Raw genomic sequence first — 12,968 nt, forward strand, 5'->3', positions numbered from 1 at the left:
TTTTACTGAGGATTTTTGCATCAATGTTCATCAGGGATATTGGTCTAAAATTTTCTTTTTTTGTTGTGTCTCTGCCAGGCTTTGGTATCAAGATGATGTTGGCCTCATAAAATGAGTTAGGGAGGATTCTGATAAAATACTTTAAACACACACCCAAATATACATCACCCAGCACAGATTCAGCAACTTAAATCTTTGGCTAGGAAAGGATTTAAACAAAAATTTAAAATTTTTACTTCCCGTCCACTGTTTAAAAGAGGGAATTAAATGCTGGTAAAAATATATATATATTCATTAGAACTTCTTAAAACTTACTAAGGCTATCTGACACCTACTATATGGCTTATAATTTTGTGATTTTTCTTTCTTTTTTTTTTTTTTGAGATGGAGTCTCCCTCTCTGTCACCAGGCTGGACTGCAGTGGTGTGATCTCAGCTCACTGCAATCTCCACCTCCCGAGTTCAAGCGATTCTCCTGCCTCAGCCTCCTGAGTAGCTGGGATTACAGGCACGCACAATCACGCCTGGCGAAATTTTGTATTTTTAGTAGAGACGGGGTTTCACCATGTTGGCCAGGATAGTCTCGATCTCTTGACCTCGTGATCTGTCTGCCTCAGCCTCCCAAAGTGCTAGGATTACAGATGTGAGCCACCGCGCCCGGCCTATTTTGTGATTTTCTTCTTTGCCACGTTTATGTGAAACCAGAATATGTGACTCTTCCAACCAATTCTGATGCTTGTCTCCTAACTAAAAATAGTCACCATTCTAAAAAATTTGAATTGGATCTTCCCTAATGCCTACAAATCTACTTTGTGCCAAGACTCAGGAGGAAAAGATGGATGATTAATATCTACTTTGTACCAATTTCAGAGAGTATAAATTGACTACAAAAAGGAACTTTATAAGTCACCAATTCTGAGTGAATGAGTATAATGTTTCTTTCAATGTACATTCTTACGTTTAATGTAACTGATACGACTTTAGAAGAGATAAGGAAGAGTTTCCCTGGGTTCATTCTAAACCAAAATTCACAAGGTTGACTAAAGCATACATAAGAATAAATCAATCTTCACTGCCAGGCAACAGGAGGGAAAATATTCTAGAAAGAAGAAACCTGTGTACTTGCATCTTGGAGAATATAAAATGTATGAGTTTATGGCTGGCTACAAGAACTTCACAATCATCCACAGCACTCTAGGACTGTAAAATTTAAAAACGTTACAAAAGATATTGAACGGTTCTGTTCATCTAATATTCTTCTGGTAGTCTATATTCTCCCATAATAAATTTTTCAAAAAGATTCATTGTTTAATTATAGCATTAATGGAAAGAGAAAACTTAGGACATCGATGACATGAACCAAGCAAAATCTCCTGTGTTTAGATCTATTGTTTTCAAAAAAAAACTCGTTCATAGTTTTCTTAAACACCTACCTCTTGTAGAACTGGGATAACAGGTGGCTTTCTCTGCTGCAGAAAGTACAGCACCATAAGGATATATGCATATGAAGATAAACTTCCCCTGGAAGCATCCCCAATGTCACATCGCTAAAAAACAACATGATTGAAAACAAAACTTCAGAGTCTTACTCCACGCAGAATTATATTAAACATTCTGCCACATCATTTTTTTTAACCCATAGAACTGGGTTAAAATGGATTAAAAACAAGCTGCACCGTCTATAATCCCAATACTCTGGGAGGTTGAGGCGAAAGAAAAGCTTGAACCCAGGAGGTCAAGACCAGCCTGGGTAACACAGTGAGACCCCATGTGTACAAACAAACAAAAAACTACTACACATGATGTGGGGAAATAGGTACTCTCACACACTGCAGCTGAGAGTATAAATTAATACAAACACTATGAAGAATATCTGACAATATCACAATTACAAAAGCACATTTTCTTTGAACCAGTAATCCTGTTCTAAGAATGTACCCTACAAACATGCCAAAAAATATGTGAAATGACTAAGAAGGTTTTTTAAATTGTAGCACTATTGTAATAGCAAAAAATCAGAAATAATTTTAGGTTCATCAGTAAAGCACAGGTTTAAAATAACTAAGGACTATTCGCATAATGGAATGGCATGCAGCCATTAGAAAAGAACAAAGTCCCTGATGGTCTAGTGGTTAGGAAAAACATCTTTTTTTAATAAATAAAAAATAAACAAAAAAGAACAAGGAAGCCAGACATGGTGGCTCATGCCTGTCATCTCAGCACTTTGAAAGGCCAAGGAGGGTGGATTGCTTGAGCCCAAGAGTTCAAGACCAGTCTGGGTAACATGGCGAAACCCCGTCTCTACAAGATATACAAAAAATAGTTGGGCGTGGTGGCACACACCTGTAGTCCCAGCTACTCAACAGGCTGAGGTGGGAGGATCAATTGAGCCCAGGAGGTCAAGGTTGCAGTGAGCCGTAATCACACCACTTTACTCCAGCCTGGGCAACAGAGTAGGATCCTGTCTCAAAAATAAAAATAAAGGCTGGGCACATGGCTCACGCCTCTAATCACAGCACTTTGGGAGGCTGAGGCGGGTGGATCACCTGAGGTTAGGAGTTCGAGACCAGTCTGGCCAACATGGCAAAACTCTGTCTCTGATAAAAATGCAAAAATTAGCCAGGCGTGGTAGCAGGCACCTGTAATCCCAGCTACTCTGGAGGCTGAGGCAGGGAGAACTGCTTGAACCCAGGAGTGGGAGGCTGCAGTGAGCTAAGATTGTGCCACTGCACTCCAGCCTAAGCGACAGACCAAGATCCCATCTCAAAAAAAACATAAAATTAAAATAAAAATTAAAAAAAATAGGGGAGGGGGACGAGAAGGGGGAGAAGGGAGGAACAAAACCTGAAACAATCTTCAGACTTTTTCCCTTGAGCAAGGATTTAGCTTACATCCATATTTAAAGGGGAAAGGAGTGATTTCATTAACAGAATTCTATGTAGTTAAAACAAAACTGTCATGTTAGAGTTACCTTGTTAGGCGAATCTAGAAAAGTAGGCATATCTAGTCTTGTATATAGTATGTGCCTGAATGCTTTTCTAAGATACACTCTTGTCTAGAAAGGCATGTACAGGAATATCTTTAAAAATATGCTTTCCAGGCCGGGCGCAGTGGCTCAAGCCTGTAATCCCAGCACTTTGGGAGGCCGAGGTGGGTGGATCACGAGGTCAGGAGATCAAGACCATCCTGGCTAACATGGTGAAACCCCGTCTCTACTAAAAATACAAAACTAGCCGGGCGAGGTGGCGGGCGCCTGTAGTCCCAGCTACTCGGAGGCCGAGGCGGGAGAATGGCGTGAACCCGGGAGGCGGAGCTTGCAGTGAGCCAAGATCCTGCCACTGCACTCCAGCCTGGGCGACACAGCGAGACACTGTCTCAAAAAAAAAAAAATATGCTTTCTAGTCAGGCACAGTAATCCCAGCACTTTGGGAGGCCAAGGCTGGAGGATCACTTGAGGTCAGGAGTTTGAGACCAGCCTGGCCAACACGGTGAAACCCTATCTCTACTAAAAATACAAAACTTAGCCAGACATGGTGGTGAGTGCCTGTAATCCCAGCTACTTGGGAGGCTGAGGCAGGAGAATCGCTTAAACCCAGGAGGTGGAGGTTGCAGTGAGCTGAGATCCCACCACTGCACTCCAGCCTGGGCGAAAGAGCAACAATAACAGCAGCAACAATAACAAGAGCCTTCCTATTAGAAAAAGGAAGTTTTATGAAATGAAAATCTGACCAAGTTTCTCCCCTACTAAAACTCTTCCACTAACACATTAATAAAATTAATCATTTTACTGAGCAGCTACCATAAAGCAGGCACTACAACGAACTAGGGAAACAGAGGTCCCTGTCCTCATCTAGTTTACACATTTAGCAAAAGAACAAGAAAACTAAATTCAATGTCATAACAAGTGTTATAATAGGAGAAGCATAAGGTATTATTGGTATTGTTTTGTTTTCTGGGTCATAAAAATTTATCACTAAACTCAAATATAAGATTCCTTAACTCAGAAATTCTTAACTAGGATGATATGCCAACTCCTATGCCTGGGGTTGAAAATCACTGCATTGAGAAATTTTACTGCTGAGAAACTGACTAGTCAGTTGCACATGGGAATAGAGCACATAGAGGAAAAAAAGACTGAGAGCCACCCTACTCTGACAGGTATCAATTCAACCTATATAATACTGAAAGTTTCTTTTTTTAAAAGCTCAGATAAACAAAACTGAGACAATATATTTCACAAATCTGATATTAGTATGCTTGACTTTAATTATCATGAGCATTACTACAAAGCAGATCATTAATTTCTTCATAAATACCTTAGCAAACACTTTCATAGTATATCCCAAATACTGCACTCTAGGATCAATAGCTGCATAAGTAGCTAGCATTCTTGTGTTATGTTGAGCCTGAAAAATAATTACATATTTGAAAGCATTTCAAATTTCTTAAACTTAAACTACAAATCAGATTTAAAAATGTAATACACTCCAAATACAGAATATATAAATTTAAAATGTAAAATATCTATTAGTGAGTCAAACAAAAACTGACCTTCAATCTAAAGGAAGTATCAAGATAACTAGTAAAATACTTTTCCTTATACTGTTCACATTTGAAAGTTTTAAACATAAAGGTATAGTCAGTAATCTGTAAACTTTTACAATGAAAAGTATATACACGGCCCATAAAGATAAACTTACCAATGTATTATATAAACTGATATCGCCTTCTAACCCACTTCGTCTGTGTTCAAATTTTACTATAGGCACTTTGGCAGTAGTTATAGGCAAAATGTTTCTTAAACCTAATTTAAAAAAAAAAGACTTCAGTAGGTTAAATAATTTTCATATATGCTAAAAAAAATTCTTTTGTTTTAAAGATTTAAAATTCATACCTGGATGTCTCTTAAGAATTTTTGCCAAATTTTCAATTATTTCCTTACAATTTAATTTCTAAAAAACAAACCAAATAAATAAAGGTTTGACTCAATTACACCTTGTGCAAATTCTACTTTAATCTAGGCATTTAATAGTAGCACTTAAAATTTCCAGCCATAAAGTCCTATAATAACATTGCTACTCCAAGTAAGTGATTCATAGACCTACAGTATCAGCATAATCTGGAAACGTCATAAAAATGCAGAATCTGAGGACCCTCCCCAGTCTACTAAATCATAATCTGCATTTTAACAGAATCTCAAGGTAATTCACATGCAGATTAAAGTTTGAGAAGCACAAAGACCGGAGAAGAATACGGTTTTCAAAAAGTGAATAAACAACTACAGGTGAGTTTGGCAAGGGCAAAACAATATAGCGATAAAGGACATAGGCTCTGAATTGAGACAAACTTCGATTCAAATCTTAAACTAAATATTGATTAGCTGTGTGACTGACCAGATGTTTAACCTCTCTGAGCATCACATTACTATTCTATAAAATCAAGACAATCACAAACTCCTGTCCTGCAGAGCTGTTGGGAGGATTACATGAGATTATGTATGTAAAGCACTCAGCAGAATGCCTGGCACAAAATAAGCCTTTAAATCTGTGAGTTAATTATTATTATTATTATGTTGATGTGGAAAAGAAAGATACTTCTATTATCACCAGCACCTATTTCTCCAAGGAAATTCTGACCTCTGTAAATGTAAATGTGTTACTGTTGTAAAAACCAGAGACAGCAGATTTGGTATGGTAATGATAATCATAATACATAATGATTATGGCATTAAAAATTAACTGGAAATAGCTGAAGGGTATAAACATCAATCCCAAGAGTTATAAAGTAACTTCCATTTTTCCAACATGTTCTTTTTAGCTACATGAGAGCAGGAGCCATTGCAGCTAAACCAAAGGATTTCAAAGAAACCATTAGTTACTAATTCACATATGATAAAATTAACAAAGGAGGTAATTTTTCTCTTTATTATTCAAGAATACAATTATGCTAAATCTTAAAAGTTTCAATTATGGCTCATCTGAAAGAAAATGATTTATTATTTTCATTGTTTCAACTTCCCAGTAGGAATGGCACATATTATATATAATATACAAACCCTTAGTGATTAGAAGTTTAATTAATAAATTTTACATAGAAGATTTCTAAACTCTAACCTCTTTCCTGGGTAAAAAAATCATTTCCTATTCCCTCAATTCTTACTCTTCAGAATGGAGAAGGGCAGCCACTTTCCAAGTAGGTGGCTCTAAGCAGAATTTAGTAAAGGAGAACAAATAAAATACTTGCAACTTTTCAGTTTCTTTACAAGACACCAGAAGCAACCTCTTATGGCCAGAAATAAGTCATCACTGCCGTCTTTACTCCGGGTCTAACAATTTCAAAACCACCTTTTGAAAGAATGATTACAGAAAAGCACACTATTCTGCTGAATTCTTTTATAACGTAACAGAGGCGATACTGACACCACTACAGATGCCAGAAGCTGGGCCTCACCCCAATCTTGCAAGCAGTCCCTCATTTTAAAACATAAATACCAATAGCTAGGCTGGTAAAGGACTGAACATCTGCAAGGATACCCTCCTTTGCTAGTTGCCGTTGAGAAGGCCTGGGACACTTCTTCCCTGTCCAATCAGTCCTTTTCTTCCCTGGAGCTTGGACAATCTCTTTCCCACTATTAAGGCCTGGTATACAAAAAAGGAAAGCGTAAGTACCCACTCTCACTGCTGAAATTGCACTTGGGGAAGGTCTGCTCCTGGCATCTCACGGTGGAACTCAGAAAACTATCAGTTTCAGAAAGCAGTGGTTAGGTTCTACAGTACTATTAGTACTATATTTCAGCTACATTATGGGTTAAAAAAATTACAGAGAGGCAGTGAGATACAACGGAAAGAGCATGAATTCTGGAGTCAGACAGACCTGGGTTACGAATCCCGGCTCCAACAATTACTAGCTGTGTGAACTTGGACAAGTCAGTTTATCTTTCAAAGCCTCAGTTTCCTCATCTGTAAAATGGGGGAAATAATACCTACCTCGAAGGTGGTTGTAAGAATGAAATGAGATAATGTATGTAAAAGTGTATACTGGGAACTCAATAAATGTTAGTTCTCCTCCCCGCCCAAAATGAGTTTCTAAAAGCTATCTTGGCATTTTATTTATTTATTTATTTATTATCTTTTTGAGACCGAGTCTCACTCTGTCGCCAGGCTGGAGTGCAGTGGTGCGACCTCAGCTCACTGCAACCTCTGCCTCCCAGGTTCAAGCGATTCTCCTGCCTCAGCCTCCGAGTAGCTGGGACTACAGGCATGTGCCACCATGCCCAGCTAATTTTTTTATTTTTCGTAGCGACGGGTTTCACCATGTTGGCCAGGAGTGTCTCGATCTCTTGACCTCATGATCTGCCCGCCTCGGCCTCCCAAAGTGCTGGGATTACAGGCATGAGCCACCGTGCCCAGCCCTTAGCATATCATTTATAACATTGCTTCTATGGAAAAAATTTTATGTGAGTGGCCAAAAATTATAACTAATTTTTAGAACAAAACCAATTATAAATTAGATGACCACCTGTATTTACTATCTATAGTAATACAAAGACGTCATCTAATGAAAGAGATATGAGAAGACAAAGTATGAAAGATCAATGTTCACTACAAAACTGAAGCATCAGCTTCTCATTGGCTCTGGTGAAAAATTCCAACTTTGTGGTATATTAACTTTGTCCCAAAATTCATTACAAATCACTTGTAACTCTCAGTCACATGGTTTTTGTATCATAAAATTACTGAATCACTTTTAAGATTTCAATGTCTTCTAAATTGAAAATGCTATTGTTTTCATATTTCAAACACTTATTTTGCTAATATAGTTATACAAAGAGTGATACCACATTTTTATCACTATCACATACAAAAATAAAAATATAATCGTCACTGGGAGAAAATAAACTTACATAACGCTTTCCAAACACTCTTACCTCTGCATTTTCATGGCCTTCCAGGGTCATACAAATATCCAGATCACTATCACGAAATCCAAATCCGTTCTTAGAAGAGCCAAATAAGCATAATCTTGCCTTTTCTGAGCAAAGGAAAACAAAGTCCAAAGTCTTATTATTAGCAGAGAGGAGGAGTCTTCTATTATCTACTAATGACCTAATACAACATACTCTCGTCGTTTTCTATGATTTAATTACCTATCACTGGAAGAAATACTGAGAAATTCCAAAATATCTTGAGCTCAAGCTTTTGCCCAAGTTCCCATACCCATGTACTCAACTGCTTTTTCCAATTTTCCACAGACATCATAAATTCAACATCTGAACTATCAACTTCACCCCAAATCTATTATTATTTCTATTATCACTGTTCTTAGCAAATAGTACCATCATGCACTCAGTTGCCCACATCAGAAATACAGGTGCATCTCTCTCAATGTCCACATCCAAACAATCATTGAGACTTTTAGCTTTTTCTTTTTTTTTTTTTTTTTTTTTGAGACGGAGGCTGGCTCTGTCGCCCAGGCTGGAGTGCTGTGGCCGGATCTCAGCTCACTGCAAGCTCCGCCTCCCGGGTTTACGCCATTCTCCTGCCTCAGCCTCCCGAGTAGCTGGGACTACAGGCTCCCGCCACCTCGCCCGGCTAGTTTTTTGTATTTTTTAGTAGAGATGGGGTTTCACCGTGTTAGCCAGGATGGTCTCGATCTCCTGACCTCATGATCCGCCCATCTCGGCCTCCCAAAGTGCTGGGATTACAGGCTTGAGCCACCGCGCCCGGCCGACTTTTAGCTTTTTCTGACTTACGCAATAAATCCATCTGCTTTTATACATTCTCAACATCACTACCAATAGTTAAGATCAATATTTGAGGACTGCCCTCTTAAAAATAAATTAGTTCTTTCAAAGCACAATTCATGTAGGTTTACAAACACCACCTTAATATATGATTATCTTCCAAAAATAAGTAATTATAGTCCACTTGATACAAATTATGATAGGGTTACCCTTCAGACTCAGTGTCATCTAATAACAGCCACCATTTCAAATAAGCTATGGTTTGACAGAGTTGGATTTTTCTTCCTATTACTTTTCTTTTTTTAAGAGACAGGGTCTTGCTATGTTGCCCAGGCTATAGTGTGCTGGCTATTCTTAACAGACACAATCATTATACACTACAGCCTCAAACCCCTCCCCTCAAGCAATACTCCCACCTCAATCTCCCAAGTGGCTAGGATAACATATGTGTGCCACTGGGCCTGGCTCTTCCTATTAATTCTAAAGTAGACTACACATTTAGATAGGACATTTATACTTTCAAAACTTCATACCCCCATCCAGTTCTGATGCTCTACTTGAAATTTCAATGATAGCTGAGAAGCAAAAAAGAAACTATACTCATCAGCAAATAAAAATGAGCATGAGTTTTATATAATAGAGACTTAGATTTGGTCAATACTTTATATACTCCTATAATCCCAGTGTTTCAGGAAGCCAAGGCAGGAGGATCATTTGAGGTCAGGAGTTTGAGACCAGCCTGGGCAACATGGTGAGACTTTGTCTTTACAAAAAAATTTTAAAAGAAAAAGAAAAAGAAGGTGGGGTGCAGTGGCTCATGCCTGTAATCCTAGAATTCTGGGAAGCTGAGGTAGGTGGATCACTTGAGTTCAGGAGTTTGAGACCTGCTTGGAAAACATGGTGAGACTCCATCTTTACAAAAAATAATCTGCTGGGTGTGGTGGTGTGCACCTGTGGTCCCAGCTACTCAGGAGACTAAGGTAGGAGGATCGCTTGAGCCTCAGAGGTCAAGGCTGAACCCTGATGACATGATCGCACCACTGCAGTTGAGCCCAGGTGACAGAGCAATATCCTATTTCATATATATATATATGTATGTATGTATTCTTTTTTTTGTTTCTTTTTTTTGAGACGGAGTTTCGCTCGTCGCCCAGGCTGGAGTGCAAAGGCATGATCTTGGCTCACTGCAACCTCTGCCTCCCAGGTTCAAGTGATTCTCCTGCCTCAGCGGAGTAGCTGGGACTAGAGGCATGTGCCACCACACCCAGCAAATTTTTGTATTTTTAGTAGAGATGGGATTCACCACGTTGGCCAGGCTCGTTTGAAACTCCTGACCTCAGGCGATCCACCTGCCTCAGCCTCCCAAAGTGCTGGGATTATAGGCGTAAGCCACTGCACCTGGCCAAAAAAAATTTTTTTAATAAAAAGTAAATTAGCCAAGCACGGTGGCACACACCTGTAGTCCTAACGACTTGGGAGGCTAAGGCAGGAGGATTGCTTGAGCCCGGCAGTTTGAGGCTGCAGTGAGCTATGATCATGCCACTGCACTCCAGTCTGGACAACAGAGTGAGACCCTGTCTCTAAAAAACAATAATGATAATATAATTTTTTAATTAAAAAATACTTTGTTTTCAAATACTTTTAAATGTAATATATAGCACATAACAGGTCATCTTGTAAAAGTACAAATTCATTCTGATTGTAAGTCAACTTTTATCCTTTTCTAAAATATTTAGTCACAAAAATCTTGATTCTTCATCCCCATGCCCAAAACTTACTCTTCCTGCTCTCTCTGCCTCTGTTATATAGGACCACCCACTGTTACTGTTATAGCAAAAACCTTGAAACCATCCTTGATTTCTTTCTCTCATGCCTCACATTTTCCATCAGCAAATCCTGTTGGTTCTACCATCAAAATATACCCCAAATCTGACCACTTCTCATCTACTCTGGCCTCACACAGCACCCTCCTAAATGTTCTACTTGCTTCTAGTCTTATAGCCCAGCAACCCATTCTCTCAGATCATGACATTAATTAACTAAAAATCCTCTAAAAGATTCTCATCAGGTACTCAAAATAAAATCCAAAGTCTTTCTACCAACCTCCATAAGGCACTAATGACTTAATTCCTAGACCACCTATCTGACCTCTTCTATACATTACAATCTACCTCTAGTACTCCACTCCAGCCACACTTACTCCCTGGCTACTCCTCAAATATGCTAGACATAATCTAGTCTTGTTCCATCAACAATGTTTTCTCCTTGGATATTTATATAACTTGCTCCTTCACGTTATTCAGGATTCTGCTCAAATGCTACCTTATGAGAGAGGCCTATCATAACACCCCATCACTTCTTTTATCTCCCACACATTTAACAGCATGTATTATTTGCTGATATAATATTATATATTTATTAGTCAATTGTTTGTCTCCCCATTTGAAACATAAGCTTCATGAGGTTTCATCTCTTTCATTAGAATTGTATTCCCAGCAACTAGAATAGTACTTAACACATAACATTCAATAAATATTTTTAAATAATTGAAACTCAAGACATGACTACAGCAAAAACGCAATAAATTTTTTAACCTATGACATACCATCATATTCTTTTTGAATAAACTTTTCCAAGCCAATTAAAATTTGCTCCCTGTTGTGTTGTTCAGAACAAGGTGGTGATAACTCATCTGGGTTTACAAAAAGAAGAAAAAAGGAAAAAGAAAAGTAAGGAAAACGGAATCTGAAAACATGTTCAAGTTTTTACCCTAAAAATTTTACTTACAGTTTGTTCATTATTTGTTGACTTCTCTAACTTTAAAACCAGAAATGTTACTGGGGAAGGGTCTGGGAGATAGAAGGAAAAAAACTGTTTTTCTGTTTTAGCAACCCAAGGGAAGAAATGAAAACAGAAAAATAATTTTTAAGATATATATATATGAACATTTCACATGATCATTTTCCGTATATCTAGAAACCTATTTACTTCTTCACTCTCCCCCATATCCATGCTTATTTTCCCATCTGTTAAGATCTGTATTCATATTGCTATACTAGGCATCTGGCCCATTCAAATTTAACAGTTCCCTCAAATGCCTGGTCAAAATTTCTATCTTCCCTATAAACTGTTCTGCCTAACCACAGCCTTCAATGATCTCTCCTTAGTTTCACTTCTTTAGTTCTTCAAACTGTGTGCCACAGTCTAGTACCTGATTTATTTTGTCCTTTTGGTTTTCTAGTTATTTCATTTATATTCATCTTATTTTTCCAAGTAAGTCCATATATTTCTTAAGAACAAAGTCTTTTTTTCCCTATCTCTTCCAGACTTATCCCCAAAAGTTAATACAGTAACAGGAACAAAGCAGTAATTTATTAAGAATTTGTTATGATGAATAAAACTAATATTCAGCTTTTTAAAAATAAATGCAGTTATCAGTGCTTACAGAAGAAGGGGAGTTAAATAAATGAAATTCATGTAATTTGTTAATTTGTTTTTAGGGCAGTGAAACTATTCTGTATGACACTCTAATGGTGGATACATGACACAGTGCACTTGTCAAAACCCACAGAATTTTGCAGTACAAAGAGTTAGCCTTAATGTATGCAATTAAAAAAAAAATCAGCTAGGAGGTTGGGGATCTCAGGATGTAATGTAGACTGTGACAAAATAATCTAACTGTATTATAAATGTATGAAACAACTTCACATGAGGGAGTGGGGGGAAAGGTGCTGACCTAAGTAAATTTGAAAATGAGTGGAATGACTAAGACTAAGAAATGATACATAAGCACTGTACTCTAACTAATAAAGTTGTTTCCCACAGGGGTATTGATTAACAGTTCCGATACTGCTATATATATGTACTAAAATGGAACAACTTAAAAAATGAATAATAGATGGTAGGAAACAGGTTTCTCACTGCTGGAGTGGGAGTTTACATATACGTGTGGCTAAAACGAGCCATATGGTAATGGGTTAGAGTTGGATATACCATTACTAAATCATGTTTGGTTTAATACAGATAAGATGGCTACATATAGGCTGTGCGTGGTGGCTCACACCTGTAATCCCAGCACTTTGGGAGGCCGAGGAAGGTGGACCACGAGGTCAGGAGATCAAAACCATCCTGTCTAACACAGTGAAACCCCATCTCTACTAAAAATACAAAAAACTAGCCGGGCGTGGTGGCAGATGCCTGTAGTACCAGCTACTCGGGAGGCTGAG

At 38.1% G+C, this 12,968-nt stretch overlaps 1 protein-coding gene across 3 annotated transcripts in view; it reads right to left on the reverse strand.

Annotated features, from left to right (window-relative positions):
- ZCCHC11 (zinc finger, CCHC domain containing 11) overlaps window positions 1–12,968 on the reverse strand; it is a 110,719-nt gene that overhangs the window by 35,842 nt on the left and 61,909 nt on the right. For all 3 annotated transcript variants that reach the window (XM_011926279.1, XM_011926281.1, XM_011926280.1), the window contains exons 14-19: window positions 11,348–11,434; window positions 7,927–8,030; window positions 4,894–4,951; window positions 4,700–4,803; window positions 4,316–4,405; window positions 1,433–1,546 (exon numbers count right to left, since the gene is read on the reverse strand). In XM_011926279.1, coding sequence (XP_011781669.1) covers window positions 1,433–1,546; window positions 4,316–4,405; window positions 4,700–4,803; window positions 4,894–4,951; window positions 7,927–8,030; window positions 11,348–11,434 — 557 coding nt within the window. The remainder of the gene's footprint in view (window positions 1–1,432; window positions 1,547–4,315; window positions 4,406–4,699; window positions 4,804–4,893; window positions 4,952–7,926; window positions 8,031–11,347; window positions 11,435–12,968) is intronic.

The sequence above is a fragment of the Colobus angolensis genome, unplaced genomic scaffold (assembly GCF_000951035.1).
Source record: "Colobus angolensis palliatus isolate OR3802 unplaced genomic scaffold, Cang.pa_1.0 Scaffold68, whole genome shotgun sequence".
In the NCBI taxonomy this organism is placed as follows: Eukaryota; Metazoa; Chordata; class Mammalia; order Primates; family Cercopithecidae; genus Colobus; species Colobus angolensis.